At 38.2% G+C, this 27,802-nt stretch overlaps 2 protein-coding genes across 13 annotated transcripts in view; one reads left to right on the forward strand and one right to left on the reverse strand.

Moving 5' to 3' along the window:
- Positions 1-1,200: 1,200 nt before the first annotated feature.
- Positions 1,201-27,124, forward strand: LOC125327082 (small VCP interacting protein). Of its 6 annotated transcripts, none has more exons than XM_048306022.1 (8): positions 1,201-1,560; positions 2,509-2,559; positions 4,798-4,911; positions 14,702-14,798; positions 19,254-19,353; positions 21,703-22,686; positions 25,268-25,347; positions 26,795-27,124. In XM_048306022.1, the coding sequence occupies exons 1-5, from the start codon at positions 1,498-1,500 to the stop codon at positions 19,286-19,288; spliced, it is 360 nt and encodes a 119-aa protein (XP_048161979.1). In that variant the 5' UTR covers positions 1,201-1,497; the 3' UTR covers positions 19,289-19,353; positions 21,703-22,686; positions 25,268-25,347; positions 26,795-27,124. The 6 variants fall into 6 exon arrangements, with proteins under 6 accessions (XP_048161979.1, XP_048161980.1, XP_048161981.1 ...); XM_048306023.1 differs by having other exon boundaries at positions 21,703-21,768; positions 22,554-25,347; XM_048306024.1 differs by having other exon boundaries at positions 21,703-21,768.
- The window catches only part of GAS2 (growth arrest specific 2), an 81,549-nt gene continuing 65,063 nt past the window's right edge, over positions 11,317-27,802 (reverse strand). For all 7 annotated transcript variants that reach the window (XM_048306016.1, XM_048306014.1, XM_048306020.1 and 4 more), the window contains one exon: positions 11,317-12,006. In XM_048306016.1, the coding sequence (XP_048161973.1) occupies positions 11,788-12,006 (219 nt within the window). In that variant the 3' untranslated portion in view covers positions 11,317-11,787. The remainder of the gene's footprint in view (positions 12,007-27,802) is intronic.

A 27,802-nucleotide genomic window follows, 5' to 3' on the forward strand; every position in this document is an offset into this window, starting at 1 on the left:
CCCGCCGTGAGCTAAAGGACAGCTGAGCTCCCCCTGAAAATTCAGGGTGGCTACTGGGAGCTCTGCTTACCCCTGGATCCGGCAGCCGGGCAGAGAGGGTCCCATCTCGGGGTGCCAGATGAATCGTGCCGCAACCGGGCCAGGAGACACTTCAGAGACAGAGTCAGAGAAGTGGGTATTTGCTTTATTCAGCGCACCGGGTGTGTGGGGATCACTCCTCCAAACACACACACACCGGTGCTCCCTACAACACAGTATTAAGGGTTAAATTATGAATATTCATCACATTCCTTGGGACAGGTGTGGTTACACAGATTATTTCTCGGAAGTCATTAATATCATTAGCATACGGGTCACGCATGCGCTGTGTGTCCTGGTGGTCACGCTGAGGAAGGCCTCTCCTCTTCCTCGGGGGTCTTTCTGATGAAGGCCAGTAGTCTTCCTCACAGTGCACTTTTCACCTGGGCATGCGTAGTCCTTCGAGGAATGATTCAGCAGTCTCTGAGATGATCCTTGTCCCCTCTATCTTGACAAGATTAGGGTGAATTCGGCTTCTTAGGTTGTGTAATTAACATCTGCTGTCTGAACTAACATTTGCTGTCTCCCAATAGTTAACTTGTGCTTACATGAGTTAGCTATTGACTGCCCCTTCTTCAATGGGGCTTGGAGCAACCTGGTCTAGTGGAAGGTGTTCCTGCCCATGGCAGAGGGTTTGGAACTAGGTGGTCGTTAAGACCCCTTCCAACCCAACCCACTCTATGATTCTACCCAAGCCACATGATTCTATGCCTAATTAAGTATGGAGTTAACAAACAAAAAAACTTAAAATTTGTGGTTTACAATAATGTATGATATCTCAAGCTCATGAAATAAATGCTGGGACAAGAACACGGGTGCAAAAAGGATATACCTTGTTCAAAATTACCAAGGAAGACAAGAAGCTGAGTTGCATGATCGTTTGTGAAGAATACATTTTATACTCCTCACATAATCCTTGGGGATTGATGTATGCACCAACACTCAAATTCAGGAACTGTTGTTGAATAGGGTAATGCTGAAATCTACTATAAATAACTGGAAGATTTCTTTCTTTTAAGAAAAAAATTGAATAAATAGCAAAAGAGCCAGAAAGAGACACCTTCAACCACCTGAGCCGAGCTAAATGTGCGCCGGCCTCACCGGCCGCGCTCCGGCACCGCCGGGCGGGGCACGGGATCAGAAATGTTGGCCGCCGGCGGAGCACGCCGCCAGCGGGCCCTGAACCCGGCATCGGCTGGGAAACCAATCACACTGTTCTCCCTTTGCCGTCACAGAACGCCTTCCACTTAATTCACTACCGGCGGCAATCGCGCGACCCCGTTCCGGCCTCCGCCCCGGCCCCGCCCGCCCCCGACGGCCCCAGGCCGGGGCGGGCATTGCTGGCGCGGCGCCCCGCCGGGGCCGTGGGCGGGGTCGCTCCCGCTTCCTCCACGGGGCTTGCAGGCGGTCGGGCCCGCCATGGGGCAGTGCTTGCCCTGCATGGGGGGCGCCGTCAAGGACGTGGTGGAGACGCCCGACCCGGTAAGTGTGGGACCGTGGCGGTGGCGGCGGCTCCCGGCCCAGGGGCGGTCCCACTTCTGTCCCACTTCCTTCCCTCCGCCTTCCCCCCTCCTTCTCCCCGTTGTTTATCAGTGACGCCCAGCGTCGCGGGGATGAGGGTGTGGGGAGGGGGGTGGTGACTTTCCCTCTTTAACATGGAGGCCAGACCGCGGGGTTGTTCCAGTGCCTCAGGAGACAGTGGCTGTGCTGGGAAAAGGAAGCCCCGGCCCGGGGTGCGGTGGAACTGTTGGGCCGAGGCTACCCAGGGCACCCCGCAGCTTGGGGCCTGGCGCTCCAGAACCTCCTGCTGCTCTGCCGCACGGATCACGCGTGGGCACTTATGTGGTTGTATGGAGAGGGAGGGTTTCGCGAGAGACATGTTAGTGCATATTTGTAGTCAATATGACCCCCATTTTTACAAGAAATAGGAAAAGCTGGCCTTTTTTCTCCAGTGCATAGAGATGCTTGCTTCTAACTACCCTCCACTGGATGACATTTTTCCTAGGTAAGAGCCCATCTCTGTGCTTTGTATGCCTCATCTGTGGATTTCATGGGGGAGAAGGAAAGGAGCCTGCTTCACCTGGGAGAGCAAGCATTCCCCTTTCCAAACTCCAAAGGGATGTTTCATGCACTGCGTGCCATTTCACCCCAGTCTGGATTGAGTGAAGGCATGGAACAGCTAAATAGCACTTTTTCGGTGGGGTTTAACTGTATATATGTCAGCAGCTGCTCTTCTGGCACATTAGTCACTAAAAACACTTCGTTCTCACAGGCTGCCAATGCAGGGGAAGATGATGCTAATTGACCTGAAGTTGACATTTTGTAGGAGTTCACATTACAGATTTGAGTTGTACTTCAAAATTAAGAGTTTAAAAAGAATGCAAAGACTATATTGAAATAGAATTTCACTGTCTTTAACATTATATCTAGGAAATAAAAAGAAGACAACTAGCAGAAGCTGCTGAAAAGAGGCAGATGGAGGTAATGTCTGATAAAATGCCATTTACTGAAATTATTTTTAGATAACTGGTTTATGGGGAGAATGGCTGTGGCTTCTCTGGTAACACTGGGTGTCATGTTTGGATTGTGGGAATCGTCATTAAGTACTTTCCTAGTATTACTAACGTCTTACATTTATACCTTTTTTATGTATATTAAGAATTTCATAGCTAGGTAGGTGCTCTAAGACCATTGCAAGGTAACTGAGCTTGTTTGGATGGGAGATACTTTACAGTAGTTTATAAAAAACCTAAGAACTGGAAGAGCAAGTTCAACATGATCTTTTCCTTGTTCTAAGACTTGAAAACAAGAGACTGAGTAGTATTCAAACCAAAGTGGTCAAACAATTGTTGCAGTGGCAATTTCAAGTGGTACTGCACTTGTACTTTTCTTAAAAATGCAGGTTGTATGCACTTGCAACTTCTGTTTATCAACAAGGCAACAGTTTGAGCATGTTTATCAGCTCAGATTCCAGCAAAGATGTAGTATTAACTTAGTCTTCTGTCTTTTTAATGTTGTCAAGCTTTAACTGCTTTGATATCTAAAGTTAGAAGAGGTAGGATACAAATGTTCTAGCAGAATAGCCAGCCTGGTTTTTTTCCTTACATACCTCTAAAAAGACTTATAGCATATACTCTTTACTTATTGTAGATTTTGAATGGTATGTCTTAAAGATCACAGCTGAACTGTGCAGAGAAGGGATTGTTATTTGTGTGAATGTTAGTGACATTACATACTGAATTAGGAATTGACCATTATGCATGGGGACCATGTTGACCCAGTTTGAAGGAAGTTTGGTAAATAACTGGAGCAGCAGCTGAGTGCTGAGTGATGCTTTAGACTCCTTAAAACTCTTGATTTTGTATCATTCTATGTACTAAAAGCAATCCACGTTATTTTCAATCACAAATGGGTTTCAGTCACAAAGGGGTTTTTAAGCATAATTGTAGGAAATATCTAGCTAAAAAGCTTTCCTGAGAGGAAGGAGAAATGAAGCAACTAGGGTTGTGGATGTCCTTGAAGTTTTGTGGGATCCATTATGCTGCCAAAGAAAAATGGAAGTATCACGCTCTGTTACTTTTCTTTTTCATGGAAGACAAAGGGCTAAAACATCTACCAGAATTTTTCAGGACTATCTTAGAGGTCATTTTAGCCTCTGAATGTTGGGTAATGGACATGTCTTGCAAGCAGCCATTTTTAGTTTTGCACATGTGAGGGGACGACAGAGTAGATCAGATGTCCTTCCTTCTCTGCTTAGTGTTTTCCTGCACATGCTTCTTAGCTGCTCATTATCCATCCTGACGTCGTGTGAGCTGTTCTTCCTTTTGGGGTGCTACAGACAGTTTGGGTACCTGACTCATTTGGAAGGCCAGTTTCCTAAAAGGCAGAGATCGTATGGTCTAAGTAGGTTGGTATTTGGTGATAAGATTTGTCTTAGTACCCCACTGAGAACTGAGCTTATTGTCAGGACCTTAAAATTCAGGTGAGAACATTGCTGTTTTGCCTTGGTAGATTTTAGCATCTTTTGTATAACTTCTGCTATGGTATTGTAATCCTAAACTTAGCTAAGAATCACTTTTTAAAAAGTTTTTTTTTTTTCTATTTCTTTTTCATGGTGTTAATTGTATATAATTCTGATACTCCTGCCATCTAGTCTAGATTGTCATTAAACAGTTCCCACAAGGATGTGAAGCAGGCAGTTCACAACAGGTTTTTCATTTGGTACTCCTGCTACCCACACATCCTGTGACATTTTGAAAGGTAGACTATCATGCAGGTTATTTCTCACAGGTCACAGTTTAAAAGTTGAATTTCTTCACAGCCTGGGCTACCACTACTAATACAACCCTTCTCCTCCCCTGTTTGTGAGGGTTAAGAGTAGGCCCTGACACTGAAAAAACCACAGACTAAAAATTTGTGGACTTTTGGGAAGGGAGGTTCTGGTTCTGCCTCTGAGGATTAAATATCTTCACCTGGATGTAATAACAAAAAAAAAACAAAAAGTGAAACAAAAACACCCTCACTTATCTGTGGGACCAAGAGCTCACAGAATGAGGAAATATCCTGAAAGGGCTATCTTGATATAATAGTAGCATTACTAAGTGCTTCAGTCTTTTCATGCAAACCACAGTTCATAAAATGGTGTTGCCAAGACATGCAGTTTGGTTTCTCTACAGCAAAATAACTGACTTGGTCTTACCCAAATGTGTTTTCTCTCAGGCTTCCTCTCGAGGTATTAAGAATGCTTATGCTGTGGAGCAAAAGAAAAAGAAACAGGAAGAAATAGAAAAGAGAATTGCAGCTTCACGTCCTGGTGGAGAAGGAGGACTGAGAGTAAGTTTAAAAAGAAACAACATGATTAAACTGTCCGTATATTCACTGTGAAAATCCTGTTTTGTCATGTAGAAGATTAAGTAACTTGAGGAAAATCCAGGAGGAAGGGAAATGGAATAGAAATGGAAGCATGTGTCATTATCTAATGCAGTGTTCTTAATGAGACTTCATCACTAGGACAGAAAGACAGCAGGGATGGCAGAGAGCTTCCCCCCCCCCCCCCTTCCCAGTTTCTACATCTATGATGCGTCAGTTTTACAGGTCTCTCAGCACTGGGGACCTCATCACTGTGTTATCCTGTACTCAGTGTCCCTTTTCAGTGCCAGTTGAGATTGTCTCCCTTCCTTCAGAGCTTACAGAAAACATTTGAACTTAGTAGGGTGATGGTTTTGGGTTTATGTATGTGTCTCTCATTACAAAAGAAACATATGGTGTTGGCATAAATACGGATCAAGTTTACTACTACTGCTATTCTAATGTAAACTTTACCTCAGAAGGCCAGGCAGAGATTTAATGAAGAATTACAATCTCTCCAAAACAATAGATGTATCTGATCATTGAAACTCAAGCTTCATAAGCCGTTATCTTTTGCCCTCATTGCCATGTATGACTCAGGCGGCAGGAGTTTGTTAAGTTGCCACTGGTACACTGCATGTCCATCACTTGCTGGGATAAAAGGTGAATTGAGAATTGAAAGGTGAATGGAGAATTTATTGTAGTTAGACAGCCTAATGGTGTTCGTTTAGTTGAGAATTTTTCCTTTCTTTTCCTTATCTTCATACGAACCTGTGGTGTGTTTTGTTGTTTGTTTCTTTAGTGGCAGGTTGGGTAACACATGACTTCTGAAGAGAAGATGATTGATGTTTACTGCCAATAACTTGCCAGTTTCTGCAGCCAAGTGGCGCTTACTCATCATGTGGCTTTTGCTGTTTATATCTGAAGACTCAGCAGTACTTTGCCATTGTGGGACAACAGATGTGGAAATACTGACTAAGAAACTATAGAACTAATTCTGAACACTATGGTTTTGCCAATTTTGTTTATTTTCCATGCATGTTTTATTGCTTCCCTGTCAAGAGTTCCTGTCAGCTGGAAGTGGCCTCCTTACATGTAGTCAAGTCAGTATGTGCATACTGTTTGGTCAGTTGATGTCTGTCTATCTGTGTATGATGACTGGCCTGAGCAAGCTCAGGTGCCCACATGTTGATTTTGATGCTTATTTCAAGCTCTACAATTAAACTTTTCTCTAAGTCCTAAGTTCTCTAAGAAAGTTGTGTGTATGTGTGTATATATATATGTTTTAATATGTGGATGACAGCATTTCTTTTCTGTTTCCTAATGACTCTTGAACTGCTTAGGAATTTAGTGCCTTTTTCAAAAAAAGAAAAGTAGATTCATGGTGGGTCCTTACAAACGAAATAATTTTGTGAATAGTTAAAAAAAAAATAGAGACCTTTTAAAATCCTGTATACTTAGATCAAGAATGCTGTTCTAGTATGTGTGTAGTAATTGTTCTCATTTTCTCATGTGGATTTCTTTTGAGTCTGTACGTATTTATAATGACTACTGAAAGTTAAACATGAAATTAAAAATCCTGTTATTAGTTGTTCTCATTTATTACCACAAGAGGGCAATGCTGCCCTTCTCAGGATTTTGAAAAACAAACAGGAGAATAGTTACCATGCCATCTCTTTGACAGGTTATTTCCAAAAATTTCTGTGTTATCTATTTAGGTGGACTACTTACAGTGCAGAAACATCTTCTTTTTCCCAGAGAGCATTCTGCATGCGTTCAGTACTGCACTTGCCCCATTTCTGACCTATAGACTATAGACCTGGCCTCAAGACTATAGAGGCTTTTTTCCCCCCCTTGAACTATGTATTTTGTCTTTCACCTCTCAGTACTGCCTAATGTTGTCCTGGGAGCGCAGTCCTGACACAGTTTCCTGGCTTAGCCTTCAGAATTGAGTTGAGAAGGGAGAAATTTTGATATTAACATAATGGTGTTCGGGCTGAAAACAGCTCTGTCCTTGGCTGAAGAATGCCTTCAGTTTAATTTGATTGCTGGTAATGGCTCTCTTCAGTGTATTAACTGGTCATAAAAATTTTTTTTTAAGTCTAGTGAAAAGGCATTGAGTTATAAAAAAGTATCTCAAACATTAATTTGAAATGAGAATTTCAATCTAACCTCACAGTAGGTGTCCTACAAAGACACTTAAGCAGCACTTACACTTAGTTGGTCACTTGTGATATTTCAAACTTAAAACTTTTTTTTTTTCATTCTGTTTCATACTGTTCCCCCAAAACTGCAAGGGGAACAAATAACTATGTCTCTTGTCATCCAAGCCTCTGCTTGCATTAGTGCCATGGACACTTTCATTTAAAGCCACTGAAAGAACCTAGCGAAACCAATCACAGTTCCTGCTCATCTTTCTCTCCATCCTTTGTGTAAAAGCCAGAGCTGTCTGTGCTTCTTAAGAGACCTTGTTTTGAATGTTGGATTTATTCCTACAGCTAAGAAGCCACATCAGAGGATGTGGGAGCATGTTGTTCTAGATTGCGAATCACCTACAAAGCTGTTTTAAAAGAAGTTCCTATCCCATACACATCCAGTTGTCCAAACAGCCAGGCTCAACAGACTGGGAATTATTTGGGTAAATAAAAACACTTCTTGTTGCTTTAAGCTGCGTTTCAGTTGAGAGTGAAAGCAGGAACTACTGCAGATTAGTAGTGTACAACTGATAGCTACCTGACATGTACCATTAAACAGTAAGGCTGACAGCCATGTAGAGTTGCTCTCTTCTTAGAGATGTCTTCCCTGTCTGTCTTAACTGCTTAGTGCATCACTAAGTTAATGTGAGACACAACAGTTTTGTCCTTATTTCCCCCAATCATAGACGTTTACTTCACCTCAGAGGCTGTTAAAATAAACCTGTTCATGTAGATTATGTAGACAGTTGATACTTTGTTTACATCAGTACAACTCTGTCTTTTTTCTTCATCTTGTATAGTCTTGCAGATCACCTCAAAAACTGACAGACTGAAGCCCAGTGCTGGTAAACTGGACTGAAAAGCTGACTTTCCATGAGTGTGATAGCATCATCTTTGTTGCAGTAACCAAGTGAATCCATTTGCCACTGCATATGGTTAAAATACACAGATTATGCTAGAGAGAGTGTGTTTGTAGCAAATGTCCTGAAATTTGGGAAGACACAGAAGCTGTGTCTCCACAAGGATGGACAGCATCACAGTGGGCCGTGTGATGAGGAACACAGATGACTTCAGCATGTGGATTTGGCACAGTGACAACACTAAATTCTTGAGACAGAGCTCATCAGGCACAAGCAGTGCCAGCAGTTTTTCCAGTCTGGGAAAGCCTGTCCAGCCCCATAAACATCTGTGTGATCCCACCTGTCTGTTCCACCTTTACACAACATGCCACAGGCTAAGAAAGTGGGAGACATAGCAAAGAAGCATCACTGTACCTCCATCCCTGTCAGGTACTGCAGGGCAGCAGCCAATGAGGCAGTGAAAAGCGTAAACCCAAAAAGAACCAAACCCTTGTCAGCTTCTCTAGGAGATGCTTCCATAACACTGTGATGTGGCTAATAGCTCCTCTTCAAGATCAAAAGTGAACATGTGTAATGAATTCAGGGTTGAGTCTTCAGTTACAAGGAACTTGCTGTACCTTCCCACACATATATTGCCTTCTCATTTCACTCATGCCCACCAACAGTCCTTGAACTAGCTGCCATAGATTTTCCTTCTCTAAATTCCTGTTGGAAAAAAAGGTGGTACTGCAAAGGAAGGAGCAATTATCCCTATAACAGCGATACGAACAAACCCTATCCTCAATCAGTGATGTAAATAATCCTGCTTGGAAAAAGATCTCCAGGTAATGTATTAATAGCAAGGTGACAGAATGCACTTCCTATAATGAGCAATAACAGATGTTACAGTTACATTTCCAAACTAATTCTGAATGGCTTCCAGTGTGGTGAGTCACATTTGATGTTATACAATAATAATGGTTTTTATAAATAATTTTACATAATTTATCCATTTTGAGATTAAGCACAGTTTATTCAGACAGCTCCCATGGGGTTTGGTCTACGAGGACTGAGAAAAGGCTTTGTTGCAGCTCCTATCACTTAAACTTTTTAGGACTTCAGCCTCCTCAACATTCACATTCAGCCAACTTACACAGCAAAATAGTTAAAATCACTACATCACGGAAAATGACCTCTGTTGTGCCCCCATCACTGCCACAAGGGCTGTATGCCTTTGAGCAAGATTCTGCTGCTCAACTTTAGCTTTATAAATTGAGCCATAGGTTCCTAACAAATTTTCCAACTCCTATATTGCTACAGGACCTAATACACTACTATGAAGATACTATTTATCAGATCAGCAACACTTACCTCCAACCCCTTCTTCCAGGCTAATCAGCTTCCTGCATTTTTTTGTTTGCTTTCATTTCTTCCTCTTTTATTCACACCCACACCAATGCAGTCAAAAGCAGTAAGTCCCACCTGCATGTTTTTTACATCAGGTGGTACTGGCAGTACTTTAAAATAAAATCCTTTCTAGGCCTCCCATTCTGGAACTGGCAAAGTTGAAGTTTTAAGTCAGGAAGTGTTCTAATGTGATTTTTTTAAAGACATTTGAGTACCCTGAATCAAAAAATGATTATTTTGATAGGTATAGTCCAAGCACATAAAAGGGTCCAAGTTTAATTTAGAATTTTGATTTGGATTTACTAGGACTGTTAAAGTTTAATATTAAAATAAAATGAAGAATACCTCTTCTATAATTATCTGCTCTGATTTATTAATATGTAAACACCGTCAAATATTTAAAAAAGCAACATAAACACAAACTTAAGTCTTGGATGATGGAGATAAAGGTTGAAAATGAAGATCTTGGAAGTCTTTTCAACCTCAGTGATGTTATGAAATCCAAGTAATTATGTTTAAAAAACTAGCCCTTATTTCTAAATAAACATCTCACATTTTCATGAGTGATTTTTTTCCTTTCTCTTTTCATTTGAAAACAGATCTCTCAGTGCTTATATTAAGATAATGATTATTTTTCAGCTATGCTACATTTTCAATAAAATGTTGCTTGTGGTCTGTTTTCTGCTTCCTTATGGAGGACATATATTGCTTCTATGACAACTGAGTGTTCCTATGGCTTTTCAAAGGATTTATTGCTTGAATATGTGTTTAATCCTCCTAGCAAGTGTTTCAAAATAAGAATAAAAGGCTGCAACTTTGGAATTATGCCCTGCTACTTTGTCTTCTGCACCAAGCAATTGTGAACTGTTTGTATTTAGCAGGTATTTTTAGATGAGGTAGGCTTTGTCCACAGAAGTGAGATACAAGGTGCTGATTTTAATAAGGCATGGAACATGAAAGATGGTCTTGATCCTTTCTAGCCCATAGACATTTTGCTGTTAAAGACCACAGGAGCAGATCATAAGACCATTTTCAAAAATTAAACATCAGAAAATAGAGAAAAGTATTAGTCAGTACTGAAAAAAACTATTCCAAGGATGCTTTTTATTTTTTTTTTTCCTGCAAAGAAAAAGTAATTTTCAATAAAATTTGGGTATTTCTGTGTTACGTTTGCCCTTACTTTGTGCGGCTCATTATTAGGACAGCAAGCAGTATTGTGTATTGTAGGCATCCAGTTGGTAGCAGCAAAGTGGAGATGAGAGATTACAAATAATACGAGTTTCAAAATGTGTATTTTAAAAAAAATTATTTCATTTGTAAATTTATACAGTCAGTGAAACAATCCTATAAAATGATTTTTCTAGGATGTTACAAGGCACATAAATTACCAAATATAAACATAGAGAAGTAGCCAAAATCATGAACTAAGCCCACATACGCCTTTAGCTATATTAGAGGTGTGTGAATGATTTATGAGAATGTGAGTCACTCTGCTTACAGGGTAATGAATATTTCACATTTAGCATGAGCAACAAAATTAAAAAGAAGGGGAAGGAAAAGCTCATATCCAAGAACAGTGCGGTGTTTTGTGACTCCAGAGGGACTTGCATCTTCTGAAGCTCCTCCTTGGGTCTGAGGGCTGTACGCCTGTTACTGCTTCCCTAATGGGCTGCAGAACATCACCTCACTGGTACAACCAACCAACTCTACTGTCTGACAGAGGAAGGGGCAATCTGTCCACTTCCCCATGCTTCTATATTGGGCAACTTCATGAAAAACACAAAGGATCTACACATAGATCGAACACTCAGCATTGTCTTCAGCTTTAAATAGTAAAATGGTGTGAAGGGGGTTCTTGGGCTTTTTTTCTTTTAAGTAATGGCTTTGAGAAGTTGTTTGGCATGCAATAAGCCATTATATTCTACTAATTAAGAAAAGATTGCAAAACATAGAAACACTCAATTTTTATTTAACTTCAAGACACATTACCAAATAATCTCCCCAAATACCCATTTTCCACCTGCATATATATATTTCAACTAGCCTAACAGTCAGGGATTCGAAGTAATAAGGTTTTCATACAAATATATTTTATTGTGTATTTTCTTCCATTAACAGGATCTGCTCCTTTATGTAGCTCTAAGTATACATTCACATATTAAAGAGTAATAATTTGGCTAAAAATATATGTCTATTTATTATCTGATTGTAGTAATCAGCCTATCAAGGGTAATTTGCTATAAAAGATACAGTACTAGAAATAAATAGTTCTACAATTCAAAGATCTTCAAAATGGGGTGTCATTTCCAGTCTGTGTTAATTTTTCCAAAGTCCTTTTAAAGCATTAACTAAATTCACTACACTTGGGAAAATAATTTGGACCTACATACATAAAGTCCCACTCACATGAGAGGCTTATTTCACTTAATCTCCTTCTTGGTTTTGTAATGGGCAGAAACAACCAGGTAATTGTCTGGATTCATGTCCCTGAGGTTTGGAGACTTGCTCTGGATTGGAGAAGTTTTCCCATCTACTCGGGACATCTGCAGCATTCGGCATGGGTCATGCTTAAGTAAGTAACCTGCAAAAGTCTCCCAGCCTCCTCCAACACGAACCATCACATGTTTGTTGTGCAGCATCTGAAATTATATAGGCAGGAAAAAACACAGACACTCTTGAGAGGCAACCATTCACAAAGAAATCACACTTTTTCTGCTGTAAAAAACTGCTTACTTTAATTGAAAGTCAAAACCACATGATGGTAGTTTACTTTACAAAAAAAGGAAAGGAAAAGAAATAGTAGAGTGGTTTTTATTTGCAATTTAAAAGTAAATTTTAAAAAAACCTGTAAGAAAATGAGCTGGTATTTTAAACGATTTTCATATTTTATGTAAATAAATGCTACATGTTTTCCTAGTCCTATAGCATGGAGTCATTCTGTTCTTCATGTGTTTAGTAGAAATATGTCAGGGAACATGAATACTTTTAGATTATTTTTTTGAAAGTATTGTAGTAAAGTCACCATTTTATATGTCTCAAAACTGGCTTTTCTTTATGGGATAGGGGTCTATACAAAAGGAATAGTGAAGAGCAAACCACCAAAACAATTTCCTCTATCTCTGGAAAATTATAAAAAAAAATTTTAAAAAATGAAGTTCCATTTATTTTAACAATTAAGTCTTGCTCATACTACATTCTAATAAAATAGTTTAATATTGTAATTAAAACAATCCAGTGAGGTACAACAGAAGTAATTTATTTGGAGATACCAGAATTTTCTGCCTAAATTCAAATAAAATTTTTCTCCAAGTGCCAGTGTAACTTCTCCCTCGTCTGCTCTTGAGTTCAGCTGGTGATTTTACTCATTTCTCTCTTTTGTTTCTCCATACAGAACAGTCAAATAAATACCAGTGAGGTATCATAAAGCAGCACATTCATATATTTTATTGGTTTACTTTATAACCAACATTGTACATACCACATTGTCATTGAATTTGTGCCTTCTTAGAGAAATGTTTTAGTCTAATAAAACAATAAAGCTTATTTTAGACTTTTAAGAACTCACTTATGTGCCTGAGTGCACATCCAAGGGATTCAAATTAAACCTCACCTCTACAAATCTGAAAAAGTGCAAATTATGTAGCCAATTCCAGGTATTTTATTCATCCACACTGAAGTAAGCTATTTGCAGTCTAATTATGTATATTTTGGCAGATAAAAATTTATTTGTCCCTTCCAACCTAAATTATCCTAAAAATAAATAAGTAAAAATAAGTCTTTCTCCACCTGAAAACCAGGAAATATGCACTCCTCTTTTTCCCTTGTCATCCCTCATTAAGTCACATTTTGCCTAGCTCCCCTCTTATATAAAGGATTATACAAAAATGTTTTGGATTATGTCTACTAGTTTTACAAGTTCCAGATGATGCAACTTCAGCCATTACATATGGATTTGTTTAGGGACCAGCTCCGACTTTGTGTTGTCATTCTAAAACCCCAATAAAGTATCCTGCACTTCCTCTCTCTTCAGACATCATGATAATGATACAGAAAATAGACTGCTCTCTGGATTAACATCTTCCTCTCATTTTTAGGGAATTATATGTAGTAAATCACAGTAAATGAATCTCAGTTGGAAAAAACATCATAAAAAAGCTCAGCCTGAAAAAAAAGATGTCAAGAGCGTATGTTAATTGCTTGTCACAATATTTCTAGCTATGCTGCAGTTTGGTTTTAGAATTAACATACTTTCTGAATTATAAAGAATTTTATTTTAATGTTACATCTTGGGCTGTATTAAACACATCAACAGGTATCCACTTGATTTATTGAAACAACCTCTGTTTCAGATCAAAGGAACAAGCAGACTTTGTGTATACAAATACAAAAGGCATCTAAATAATCATTCAGATATGTAAATACCCAAAGGGCTATTTAAACATTAAAAATATGAAACAGAAAATGGCAGGTGTAATTATTCACTTTTCTTATTTTCAAAATTTGGCTGTCACTTCACAAACAAAACTCATCAGAGAAGACTATAGACAGCTCTCTGCAGGCAGAACATTGAGGAGGTCAGCCACGGTAAAGCTGGTGGTTTTAAACATACACCCTTATCCTTTGGAAGTTAAAAGTAAGTGAGGTTTTCTGCAAAACTGTACTGAGTACTAAATGTCATGTACTCCTCCTAGGCAAAAACTATTATGATAATTAGAATACTGATATTTTGGGTCATGTTTTTCAGAAATCTGAACCAGATCCTTTTGCTAAAATAAGTAATTTTTTTTTTTCTTTTATGAAAAGGCCCCTAGAATGAAGGATTTAAAACTCTAACCACTATATCCTTTGTTAATTAAATACACTCCTTTCAAAGCAGCCTTCTTGTTCTCCTTTTCATCTCACAGATATTTCTGTAAAAAGATGCATAACGACATCAGCTGTTCTACTTCACTAAAACACATAGCTCTTGTCATTTAGAATACGAAGTGAATTTCTTCCACCCAACTCATCTTTACTTAATTGATTGTCATTTTGCTTGTGTGTTGATTTCTCCTTTTTCTAAACTGATACAACTGTCCATTTGGCAACTGCTTCCATTTTCAAAAGCACTCCTTTCTGTGAAAAATGTAGGCAAACAAGGGTAAGTACAGCTGAGTTAAAATGAGACTGCCTATGTCTCTTGGGATTCACTTTCTTTTCAAGCCTTTTATATTCCATTTTTAAGTGCCTTTGGACGTCCTTTGAGATTTCTACCTCATGACTTTCCAATTTATTTCTGTAATAATTACCCAAGTTGTTAAACTACGTTACCTATCAAAAATCTTTTTTTTACAGTGCTTATGGAATGCTACTATAAGATGTCATGTTTTCGGTGCAGCGCTGGTAATGCAACTGGGAATAGAAAACATCTGTGATGAAGACAGACACAAAAGTAAGTGATTAGTGATTCCACTGAAATCAAGACTGCTGTAGCTCAAAACCAAATACTTCAGATATTAACATACCTTGTTGGTATGACATATATTACATTAAAACACTGCTTAAGTAACATATAATTAATACATGATTGAAATTACTTGTAGCAGGAAGGCAAGTGAATCTTGTAAAACCCTTAAAAAATCTGGGAACAGTGCTTGCAGTTAATCTCAACCCTGAGCCTTTCCTTTACACAGAGCAAAATCCTGCTCCACTCTTACAGTTTGTGCACAAAGCAAATCTCCATCAAGCCTCACAGCAATATGAAATGAAAACAAAAATTGACTTAGATTTAGTCACAGCTCAGGAAACTAGCATGTAATCAGGTTAGAAACACAATACCAAGGGCAAAATGTTTGTAAATTGTTCCTAGTGAGCTCCCCTAGAAGAGGTACAGATGTGGAAAAGCTGAGATGGCTTTTTACTTATATCTTGGTTTATAAAGGTCTGGAAGAAGCTAGGAAACACACATTTGATCATGAAGACACAGGGTGTCTAAAAATGAATAGGATGCTAAATGATTAAAGTTCTATATGATCAAAGACAGGTAAGAGTATCATGAGCCTCCATTTATAGCAGAGAGCAGGCAAATGGCATGTTTGCAGTGGTATCAGGAATGATGTACCAGAAAAATCTTCCATTTGATATATCAGCAGAATATCATACTAGGACAGCACCACAGACTCCCAAAAGGGGCAACAGCAATTGCTGAAAACAGTACTCTGATAAATCTAATCTAACAACATACAGGGGTATCACTGAAGCTCAGTCAGTTGTGGGTTGTGAGAAGTACAGCAACAGCAGGGTGGTGACAGAATTAGCAAGTAGAAAATAGGATGTGGGGATGAGTAAAACGATAATAAACAGGCAGCCTAGAAGTACCCAGTGGAATGTTAGAGACAACAGTACTTGAGAGCCAAGGTGTCCTGGGGTGATTCATACCGTTATTGTATTCCATATCTATCTCTGCCAAAAAATTGTTACCATCTCTTTCAGACCCTGCATCCAGAACCCTTGTGTATGGGGGTTGCTATCGCGGGTGTTTTTAAAATCTCCCTGCTGGGGTGGTTTGCTGCTTTTCGCCACGTGGTGTTAGCTCGCGGGCTGTTTGGTCTTTGCTCAGGCAAGGGTTCTTTTTTCCTTCCCTTTTTGGGCCCTTTTTGTTTTCCCCTTTGGCTCAGAGTGACTGCAGTTAGTGGGTTTGAACTGCCTTGGGTGGAGCTCCACAGGCGCCTGCAGGTCCCTGCAGGCCACCCTGCACCAGGAGAGAAGATGGGAGCAGAGCTCTCTCTCTTTTGTGGCAGCTTTGGGTTTGCAACTGTAGCCAATCGCAGAAAGTGCATTTCACAATTACAAACTGTTTCGAAGTGAACTTTGCAAACTCTAGCAGCAGAAAAAAAAGCAAGGGAGGTGCTGGGGTCGGGATACCCCGCGTCCCCCGATGGATGGGTCCTCCCGCCGCCACCCCACCACCACGGTGCAGAGCAGGGCACAAGCAGCGCCAGAACCCGCGAGCGGCACGAGGTAGCGGTGGTAGCGGCGCGGACCCCACACGAACCGGCAAGTTTTCATCTGCCTCTAGAACTGCTCTGTAGCTTCTGCCTTCCCAGTAGGGGCTGTCGCCATCCCGTCTCTGTTCCTGGGGCCATGCGGTCGCCTGGAGAGCGCCATTTTAGAAGGGAAGGGTGTGACGTCATATCTCCCGTGTCCTTCAGCCACACGGCCGCCTCTGGTGGGTGCCATTTTGGGAGTGGCGTTTCGGGCCGCTCTTAGTTTCTGTGGGGTTGTGAGGTCTAGCAGTTTGGTATCTAGCAGTTGTTTACTTTTTTTTCTCCTGCCTGTTGGCATTCTGTTTGTTAATAAATTTTTGTGGGTTTTTTTCACTTTCATCTACTTGTATTCATTCCTTATTAGTGGAAAGGGATTGTTTGAACCCTTTAAAGGAAGACAACTTGGTTCCAGAATGTTCTCCTTTAAATTGTCTCAAACCAAGACACAGGGAAAGAAAATTTATTTTCAGCAGGCATCTAAGAGTAAGCAAGAATCTAGCAGCCCACTGAAATCCTGAACTAATGCAGCCCATGGAATAATGAAGGATGGAGAGGGGAATCTCAGGGCAACTCACAGTAGTTAACTTGAAAGCCTGAAAGGACAAACTGGAAGTGGGACTGTTAACAATGTCCCATAAATTATGGCATCCAGCACAGCAGTGGTTTTTCTTTGATACACAGTCTGCTGAAGAGGTAGTAGAGATTGTTCCATAGTTTCAATGATAAAGAAAATTGCACATAATACCTGACCTCAGGACCTGAGATATGTACAAAGACACATATGGAAAGCAGTGTCAGGGAAACTGAGAATGTTATAGGAATGGGATAGCAACAAAGAAAGATCCGCTTGCAAGTGAAGTGAATGGAAAGATCTCATTAAGGCTGAGACATTGAAGAACAAGTACTTGTTTAGCGTAAAAGTCCCAGTTTGAGGGTGAGCATTTCCGCAGTCATTCTACATATCACTAAAGATACTTAGAAGCCATGAAGTAACATCTTGCCTTCTGCAAAAGAAATAATCAAGTGAGGAAATGGAATTTTTTTCCCTTTTCACATTCAAAAATGCAACATCCTCTGTCTATTTGTGCATGGCAAGAGATGAAGTCAATATGCTTGGTATAATGGCATAAACCACTACATGCACAGGAGTTCAGCCATTTATATAACTGAAGCAGCCAGGAATTGGTTTTAGGGGATGAAACCACAGCCAGGTAAATCCTGTATGGCACAGATAGCTGTTGACCTCTGGAGTTAAGGCAAAACCAGTTGTGTTAAACATTTCTACAGAGGGGAAGGCATTGGGATTGACTATAGCAGAAATATTGCACTTAATGAAACTGCTTATTTCTGTTTTCAGACAATAGCAGACTCACTGAAATAATTATTCCAAGTATTCCTGCCTAACTAACTGAAATCAAGATTGAAAGATGAAATCATTTTTGTACTGATAAAAATAACACGATGGTTTGGACATTTGAAATTCTTATTCTTGATTAAATTTTCCCTCAAACCTTAAATTTAGTTTCTGATACAATTTTATAGAATTTGGAAATAGCACATGTTTCATGTCTAATTAACACTAGGTTAATCTTGGTTACTGTTTGAAAACAGCATCCTGCATAGGGAAGCACTTAGTGTGCAAGAAATAACACGGATGCAGAAGTAAACACAATTCCTGTTCATTAAGAACAAGTGAATTTCTGACAAGTGAAGGTGTTTGTGTCTTGGGCAAAGATTAATAATGGCAAGGAAAATTAATTAGACATGGGATTCATGTTCAGAATGGTATTTGTAGGTAAAGGGACTGTGCATTTCCAAGTACTTTGGGTGACATCTGGTGCACCTGATTGATGTCTGAGGGCAATTAAGGTGACGCTTGTTTCTTCCCCTCCAGACACAGTATGGGCCAGCCACAAGGAAGACCTAGTCCTTATCAACTGAAATGTGAGATATTGAGCAGAAATCTAGTTGCTCTTAGCTGCAACACTGACTCATAAGAAATATTTTATGCAACACTCACCAGAAGAGATGATATGGCAAACAGATTAAATACATAAAAAGAAATCAGACAGAGTTTATGAGAGTAAGTGAAAGAGAAAGCATCAACTAGCAAATGGTATCTCTGGATGGAGTTATGGAAAATCATATATACTAAACAAATAATGGGGGTAGGGGGAGACTGTCTTTAAGAAAAAAAGTTCAAAAACATTAACATGAGGCTGCTAAAATAAATTTATGAGAGATTTCTTAAAAAGAAGAAAAAGACTTTATTCTTACCTTTGAATAAAACGCCAAACAAACAGCTAATTTTCTTAATTGTAATGATTAATCTTTCTATTAGCATTTGAGGCCCTGAAAAGTTTCTTTTAAAAAAATCCAAATAGCTAAAGAGACAATTCTCTCTCACTTTCTAATGTCAACTAAGTTTTTACCCCTCAAGAAATACCTCTAAAATTGTGTATTAGAGCACTGAGGTACTATTCAGAATAAGTTAGAAGCAGAATTTAATAAAAAATATAAATAGGACTTCTGTATATAAACAGAAACCCCGCTAAATACAAATAGGAATTAATTTTACGCAAACTATCAAGATTCTCCTAAGTTACATTCCTTTAAGGATATTGAGTCACTTACAGAGTGTATTTATGCGCAGAGTGATCATCTGTTTGGATTTTGCCACTGAATGCAGCGAATCTACGGTTTCCTCATGCAAATGTGCGTTGGGTTGCACGTGAACATGCTTGTGTTATAGGATTGCAGAAGTACATGAAAATGTTCTTATGAATCCTGAACTGCCATCTGTTTTCTAGCTATTTTATCAAGACTCATTCTGTCTCTTCTAATTTCCTACCTCAAAACAGCCAAAAAAAAGAAAGTACCTCCTGCAACTAAATAAAAAACTGCACATCTTCATCTACAGCATTCTGCTCACTGCCTGCCTCTGGAAGTGATGTGCATGTGGTAAGTGACAGATGTTTTAAGTCCAGCACAGAGTGATTTCGGTTACCACATACATCCAACTGCAGCAATCTATGTGTTTCCCTGTCTGGACTTTTTTTTTTTTTTAAACCTTCCAAATTGCTACAAACAGCTGCTTTCAAGTGTATGCAAGATTAATGCAGAAGCTGGAGTTAAAATGCTTAATTGTTTCTTTTGTTGTGTGTCCCCATTCTCTGGGATACCAGTACAGCAAACCCAACAATAACTTCCCTGTTGTTGTGATCTTTGTAATATTTGTCACAAAAGTGACTGTTGCCCATTTTCCCCAAATCACCATCTTTTGCCTCTTGTTGAAATAAGGATGCTGCCAGTCCCTTAGTGGTAAAAATCATGACCCATAAATTTTAAAATGATGTATAAGGTATTTTGATTAATCCAACATTCAAAATTAAGTTTAGTTGAGATACGTATGGTAACATGCTCAAGTTGACCATTAGCATTTCAATTTAACATGTGAAATCCTAAATAAATAAATAAATGGCATGTCTAGAGTCATCACAATTCAATTCAATAACTTAGTATGACCTCTTAAAAAACCTAACCAAACAACAATAAAAAAACCCAATCCCAAACTAAATCAATCAACCAACAAAAAAGTCAAAAAACCCCCACAAGGCCAAAGCTATGAAATACATCAGGATTGCAGTTATAAGGAAAATCACAAGGAGGCAGGCAAACACTACAATCAATTAAAGGCATGAGAAACAGGAATAAAAAAGTATATTCTAGACAAGTGAAGATCTCAGAAATGATAGGTAGGATTTTTTCATTTCCTTGTGCAATGAAAACTAATAAAAATTAAAAATTTCCAGATACTTTAACAAGGAACTGAATGCCTTGCATTTTATGTTTGCAGATTTATCTTTAGGAAGAACTAAAAAATATATGACACTGTAGAGGTCTTCAGCACTGGTCAGTGTAACCAATACCTTGACTTTAATGGTTTTCTGCCTTCTATTAATTTATTCAAGATTAGCAGCTGCCTCATTTGGTTTTACGCTTTCAAGTAAGCAAAAGAAAATTCAGTAGTTTTAAAGTGAGGGTCCCAACAAAAGAATACCAGAAAGATTTGCATTTTTCTGGACATGCTCAGAATTGTCTTCACACTTTCAGATGCAGATGCAGAAACTGCCTACATATATTTTTGGATGAAAAATTCAGTAATGCCTTTATTACTCAGGCTTTTTACTTCTTCATGGCATTACTTTGAGGAGTGGCAAGTGCTGAGGCATCAGATCCAACCCATAAGAGAAAATAATATGTAATGACTATAATACTATTTCACTTCCCAAATTTATGAGAGATGTAGGTTTAATTATAAACTCTAAAGACATATTTTTCACATCCTTCAGCAAGTAAATATACTGTAATTCTATATTTCAAGTCTCTAGGCTTGGCATAACAAGACTTATTCTTCCATTTCATCCGTGTACACACTTGATGGCTATTGAGTATATGTGGATAAAACATCAACATTAAAAAGGACAGTTCCCAATAACTGAGCTAAAACCAGTCAGAGGGTAGGTATGGTTGAAATTAAGAGCAGTTTTTAAGATTAACACATACATAACATAACTCCTCACTGAATGTTTGCAGATGAAATTGGTCTGTGCTCGTAATTATTGAGCTGTCTACACGTACCTGAAGATGAATAACCTATAGTGCACAATTTCAATGTGCACTAGCCCCTACCTTACCGTGACTGCAGCTTATTAAAATAAATATATAAAAATAAAGAAACAAACACAAAAGAACACCACCAACAAGGCAAACGAACAAATTTAATTAAAGTGAGACATGTAAAACTGGGGAAGTTTCAGCCATAGGACTACACTGGCCTGGGAGATCATGTACTAAAATCCAGAAATTACCCAAGAGAAGCTATAATATGCTTACAATCTGTTTATCCCTGTGCCAAAGAACAAATGTTCATTTAAAAAGCTTTTTAAAGCAATACAATATACTAGCCAGATATAAAGCCATTTGTCCTTGGTTGCTTAGTGATCCTAGAATAGAGATGTAAATAAATTAATCCAGCCTTTATTCTGACTAATTCAAAATTATGTGCTATTGTCCAGTCATCGCAAATATATTTAACAATATGGTCCTTTAGAAGGAAACTACATTTTATACTATCCTCTACAAAAAGGCTCATTAAAATGTGGCTATATTGAGGATACTGCTTCCAAGAATCTCTTCTAATAGCATCAGCAATTAATAGATAAAATTCAGATACATTTATTGTTTTTAAGGATGGTTTATACTTCAGTAATTTAATCCACCTACTTTTCCTCCATCTTTCCTCTACAGGATGTTTATTTCCTGTACTTTCCACAACCCACAAGCTTCATGGAAGTCTGCTTTTTTGCATTACAGGTGAGAGAAAATTAAAACCTGCTAAAGAAAAGAAGCACAAAGGAATAAGCGGTGAAACAGAGCGGACCGCAAACCTTTTTTCAAGTGCCCCATGGCAATCCGGTACCCCAAAATGGCAAGGAGAAAACAGGGAACTGTTCTTGTTCAAATCTCCTAGCTGTCTGGTATTCTAAGGCCAGAATATTCCTCAAAGAGATGCAGTATGATTTTAGTGTTGTCCATTAGGAACTATTGCTTAACATTTACATTAAAGTGAAAGACTGCATGTGAACATTTGTTGTGGAGCAGTAGTAGCTGTTAACTCACATCCTGAAAGTAATTTGGTTGATTTGCCCAAATACCTAAGTTGCACAGTCTAGTTCTACAGAAATGTAAATTAATTCCCAATATACTCAAAGAGATTTTCTAGTCTGACTCTCTTCCAAAAAGTTTTGGACCATGGTGTGAAGGCTTGGCCTTCAATTGCTTCTCCTCATGGTGTAGTGCAGCAGTAGGTGTAATCCCATCTCCTCCCATTAAGGCTCTGTTCTGAGTTCCTAGGTTTCCACTACTCCAGACTCCACCTCCTTCCCTTGATAAGTTGCACCTACACCCTCACTAATTATCACAGGCAGTAAGGAACTCTGGACTCCAGACCAATGCTGCTCCTGCATTATCCTGGGCTATAGAATGTATATAAAGAAGGAAAGGTACATGGACAGAAGAACAAATCATGGGCAGAAGAGTTAAGAAAAGAAAAAGACTTTTTTTCCCCCACTCATATTTATGCAATTCCACTTCTACAGCTTCATTCAACTAGATGCCCTTTTCTTCTTTTGAAAAATGCCCTCCTGGATTCATAACTGTGTATGTTCATAAGCCTGCAGGTGGAGCATGGTGAGGTAAAAAACATGAGCTGACCAACATTTAAGATTAAAGGTAATAATATGCATACATCTGTATCTGCTCTTTGTTGTATATCTGGTGAACAGACACTAACAGTTGATACTTAACATTACAGTAATTATACTGAATATTAGTACATTATACACTCATTCTAACAGCTATTTTTTTATTAATTCCAGGTTTTCCTTGCCCATGGTGGGGGAGTTGGAACTAGATTATCTTTAAGGTCCCTTCCAACCAAAGCCAATATATGATACTATATGGCTTTTTTTACTTGTACAGCAGTAATTTGAAAAATGCATCACTTGTCTACTTTATTTCACTCTTTTTCACATTATCTCCTCATCATAGTCCTGAGTGCTAGCAAGTCTCTGCTGTCGTCGTCCTTTGGCCTCACTCTAATGTCAATTCACAAGAAAAAATTTCACCCTTACATCTTTTAACAACACAGTGTTCTCCCTGTTGCCAAATTCTAGCTAGATTTGCCTTTACATATAGGGTACATTAAAAATGCAAGCAGTCTTTAGTTTCATGTAAATTGACGTTAAAGAACACAATAAGGAAATAAACATTTTCCAAAAAACCCAAGGTCCCAAGAAGTGAATACACTGCCAGTTCTACCCTGCAGTATCACTGCTTCCATTGACCTATTACTGGGAGAGGAGCAGCTATACCCTTCATGGGGAAATTATTTCGGAGAAGAATATTTTGGTTACTAGCATCTCTAACAGAGATAAAGGGCTTTTAATAAAAATATTAGTGAGCTGGCAATATTCAGATAATATTCCTTCAACCAATACCGATTATATTCACAAGGACTGTCAGGACTCTGTAAGGTACTTCAGAAAACCTATGCAAAGCACAGATAATCCACGATTCTGGTTGGCTGCCTACAAAGTGCTTCGGATTCCTTCTGTTTTATGATTCTTAGTTATGCTGGAAACCTTAGTCCCTGCACTTTTTAGATAAAATCTAGTAGACAAAGAACAAAAAAGTCTCAAGATGTTTTCCAGGCTTATATATGAACAGTTAAGGGCAACACCAAAATGATGAAAACAGTCACACAGTACGAGACAGAAATCTGGAAACTGTCTCCTACCTCCATCCCCTGGTTTTTAAATCAACAAAGCTACATGCATAACCAAGAAAATTACATTTAGAAAGTATCTGGAGACAGATTGTTTTATTAGATCTTGCTTGAATTAAGACTGGAGGTTATTCTTTTAAATGTACAGGCCTGAAATAAATTTATTTAACTCCATGGGTTTCATTAAAATGCCTTCTAATTTACACTGGGGTAATGAGAGGAGAACAAGGATGGCATAATTTCAATAATGTTTACACTTAGGCTTAATTTCCTTTAAATACTACAAAGCATTCTTTCAAAGTTTTCAAAATGATGTCAGTGTGAGTCTATGGGGCATGATGTTACTAAATTGGAATGAAATTATGTCACTGCAAATATATGAAACCAGCATTGTCAGTAATGAACCAAAGCTATACTAATGTGTTAAAAATTGTGAAAATCATCTGAATGGAATGAAAAACTTTAAATAAAATTAAGATATTACAGATCACAAACTATTTATCCAAGACCGCAGTCATCAGTTTTGATTATAGATCCAAATACACATATATATTTGGCTAGAGAGTCAAATCTAGTCAAGTGCCATCTGTAGTATTTTACATATTTCAAATCCACCATATCTCAAATGACTTGACTTGCATGGAAGTCTTTGGGCCAAATTTGACCAGAGTATAAATAATACTGGGAATTACATACCAAGTACATCAACTGGAGAAGAGTGCAAATGGCTGGAAATTTAAACTAGCTTGTTAAGTGGACAAAATTTACTCTTGATGCAATGTGAAAGAAGGTAATCCACAACTGGTCATGCTCCCAGCTTCAAAAAATAGCCATCCAAATGCAAGTCCAAGGTGAATTAGTTGCATTGATGAGGACAGCATGAGCAGAAGTTAACATATGACAACATGGCTGCATGATATTTCACTGATACCAGCTTTTCTTGCTACTACTTTTTTCTTTCTTAGATCAGATTAGCACTTGCCATCATCTTGAAGCAAATTTCTAATATATTTGAACTTAAAATGGGTTTTCTCTGTAATTATACTGCCATAGAGAAATTAAGGATCTGCATTTCAGCTTAGAAAATGTATGAGTTTTATGTATTGAAGTTAACTATTTCATTTCACACACATCACTATTTTGCCACAGTCATTACAAGCATTTTTTGAATCTCCTTACCAGCACTATATATATATCCTTACCCTACTACTCCATTAATACTGAACATAACTAAACATACAAATTAGGAGTATTTAATTTCTCAGCCACATTAATAAATCTTTCTAATGTCCTAAACTGTACATATCACTTCAGAACTTTTTTTTATTCAGGCTTTTCTTCTAAACAGTTTAGCACAAAATAAATTTCAGCTGAAACCAATCTCATCTAGTTTGATATGTTAATGTTGAATTTTTATCTGCTTTAACCCAAGACAATATATTTTACCTGGACACGAAACTGCCAGAATTTACGTTTGGTAAATTTGGGCAATAAAAGACAAAATACTGATGTTCTTGTTCTCCACAGCCCTACTTTGACAGCACATCTGATACTAACTTTGTTCGTAATCGTCACTTTTTCATGAGACAGATCCAGGAAAAATCATGGTAATACTATCACTTTTGTTCTACGGAATTCCAGGTTTATCTTTGGAATGCTTTCCAGGAGTTTCCTGTACTTTCATGACACTTGTGAGTGGCTGACCAGCTGCCAAGCCCCAAAATCCATTTAAAGTGCAGTGAATGCTACCAAAAAAACCCCCACTTCTTTGGCGTGAAATTTTAAAGATAAAAAATGTATGGGGTTAAATGGAGAAGCAATCAGAGTACACAGATTTTTCATATTGTGCTATTTTTATGTAATATAATAATATAATAATTTCAGGACTCTGGTAACTCTCTTGACACAGGAATGAATTATTTAAAGTTAATATTAGTAATTCAGTTTAGTTTTGATAGCTGCTAGCTGTAACCTGACAGCACTTCAGTTCAATCACATGGAAATTCCCTGTTGTATATATTCTAGTATGCTGGATCTCTTTGCACTCATCAGTTTTATATCTTTCTGCAAATACCAGAAGAAAGATCTTTCTAGGTTCTGGCAAAGGTCTTGGAAAGGGAAAACATGCTAGTTGCCAAAAAGACACTGATGACTCTAACAGAGTAGCCCAGAGTTTCTATCCTTTCCCTTTTAATATGTAAACTTGTTTTTGATTTAGAACTGACTCCTGGCAAAGGTGTTTTCCTCAGTGCTTATTTGTGTATAGCTAGCCTCGATGTTGACTCTTTTGTCTTAGAGAACACAAACCACTTTTCACTTACTCAGAAGCATGAATAAACTTTATAACATTCAGTCCTGTATTTCAGGACAGGAAGGCAGAGCGAACACAGCTAAGAGAACAGAAGCAGTACTTCTATTGCATGTATGCTTTTAAATAATGATTACAGTAGCAAGAACTATGTAAAACTCATTAAAAAAAATTTTAGCAAAAGGAAGAGCTATGTTTAGATAAATCCAGTATGTAAGCACCAAGTATGCAAGTATCCTTGCATACTTCAATACTTCATCCTTAGATTTCACTTCCTTCAGAGAAATACTTTTTACTTATTGTCAGAATCATAGATTTTCCTTTGATAATGTTCCAATAGAGTGATAGAGAATTTAATGAATAGTTACAAGATGACTTCACACTACGATGACATTGTTTTGAGGTGGTTTGGGGGCTTTAGGGTTTGGAGGTATTTTGGGTTTGTGTTTGTTGGACTTGGGTTTTTGTTTGTTTGTTTTGTTGGGTTTGGTTTTGAGGGGGTTTTGGGGTTTCTTTTTCTGTTAAGGTGATTAGGTGATGCTTCAGTAAAGCCTGAAAAAGCAATGGAAACATTCTTGACTGAAATGCCTTCTCAAATATTGTCTCTCATTCATTGCTGCTACATCTGAACTGTGGGGTAGACAGTATTTCCTATGTTCCACATCTGTATGGTGTGCCCTGGCCATATCTTAATCCATGAGAAGGTAAGATGTTTTTTTTAACCTTACCTCTCCTCCTGTTTTCAGGTTATCACAGAAGAGGCACCACAACAACTCTAGCTGTATATTCCATCTGAACATTCAAGAAACCCTGTGTGTCCAAACTTATATCTATTTCATATTCTAAACACAGACCTGACTAGGAACCACTGTTGCAGTTTCTAAAATTTTCAGTTGATTTAACAGATCTGTTAAATCTTTAAAGCTTTATCCAATTTTTAATGAGGAATCAGTTTCCCAACTGGCACTGAGGAAAGTAATTTCTACAGAATCTCTGTGCGCTGATCTCTGTGTCTCTCTCTATGTGCAGTTTCTATTAAATATATGCAGCATTTATTAAAGTTACTTTTCATTATAGTGCATATGTTCTGCAAAACAGTTCTTGATTAAAAATTAGCATACAGACATAAATATTTCAAACTCATGGCCAAAACAGAGAAGGTTAAATCAACATTTCCTTCTTGCATTTGCCATACTTAAAGTTCTCTCTTTTAATTCACCTGGACATCTAAAAATTACCAAGGTAACATATTAACCCTCCTTGATGGATTTTGAGTTGACATCACCAAAATTTTTAGTCAGAGGACTATGGTTTCACAGATAGTAGTGTGGCACATGTGCATTTGTACACACCCATGTATAGCTGTTTACACACACACACTCACAGAAAATACATGAAGTACACTGCCCAGGTAAGATGGGGTATAGAGCAGACCAGAGTTCCTAAATGCAAGCATATGTGTTAAGTTGGTAGATTATAACACATCTTCATAACGTTTATTCCACTTCTGTATTATGAATAAAGCCAAATGAATGTGTGTTGTAAAACAAAGCTTCTTCAGATTGGAGAATCCATTAAATTAGTCTTAGCTTTTGTTCTAAAAAGACTTTGCATTTTAAACAGTTTTTGTTATTATGTTAATCTTGAAAGTGAAAACTAATTGTTAGGACAAGACTATTAGTTTTAATTGCATAATGGATAGCCCCAAGCAGTACCTCTAGACAGAGACAAAGTTACAGAGATCTTTCTCTTAG

Source organism: Corvus hawaiiensis, chromosome 6, assembly GCF_020740725.1.
Source record: "Corvus hawaiiensis isolate bCorHaw1 chromosome 6, bCorHaw1.pri.cur, whole genome shotgun sequence".
Classification (NCBI taxonomy): Eukaryota; Metazoa; Chordata; class Aves; order Passeriformes; family Corvidae; genus Corvus; species Corvus hawaiiensis.

What these genes read in the sequence shown, in the direction of transcription:
- LOC125327082 (XM_048306021.1), top strand. Translation starts at nt 1,498, where the DNA reads ATGGGGCAGTGCTTGCCCTGCATGGGGGGCGCCGTCAAGGACGTGGTG. An exon ending in TGGTGGAGACGCCCGACCCG is followed by an intron (nt 1,561 to 2,508) that starts GTAAGTGTGGGA and finishes CATTATATCTAG; the next exon opens with GAAATAAAAAGAAGACAACT. An exon ending in TGATGAAGACAGACACAAAA is followed by an intron (nt 14,799 to 19,253) that starts GTAAGTGATTAG and finishes ACCTCAAAACAG; the next exon opens with CCAAAAAAAAGAAAGTACCT.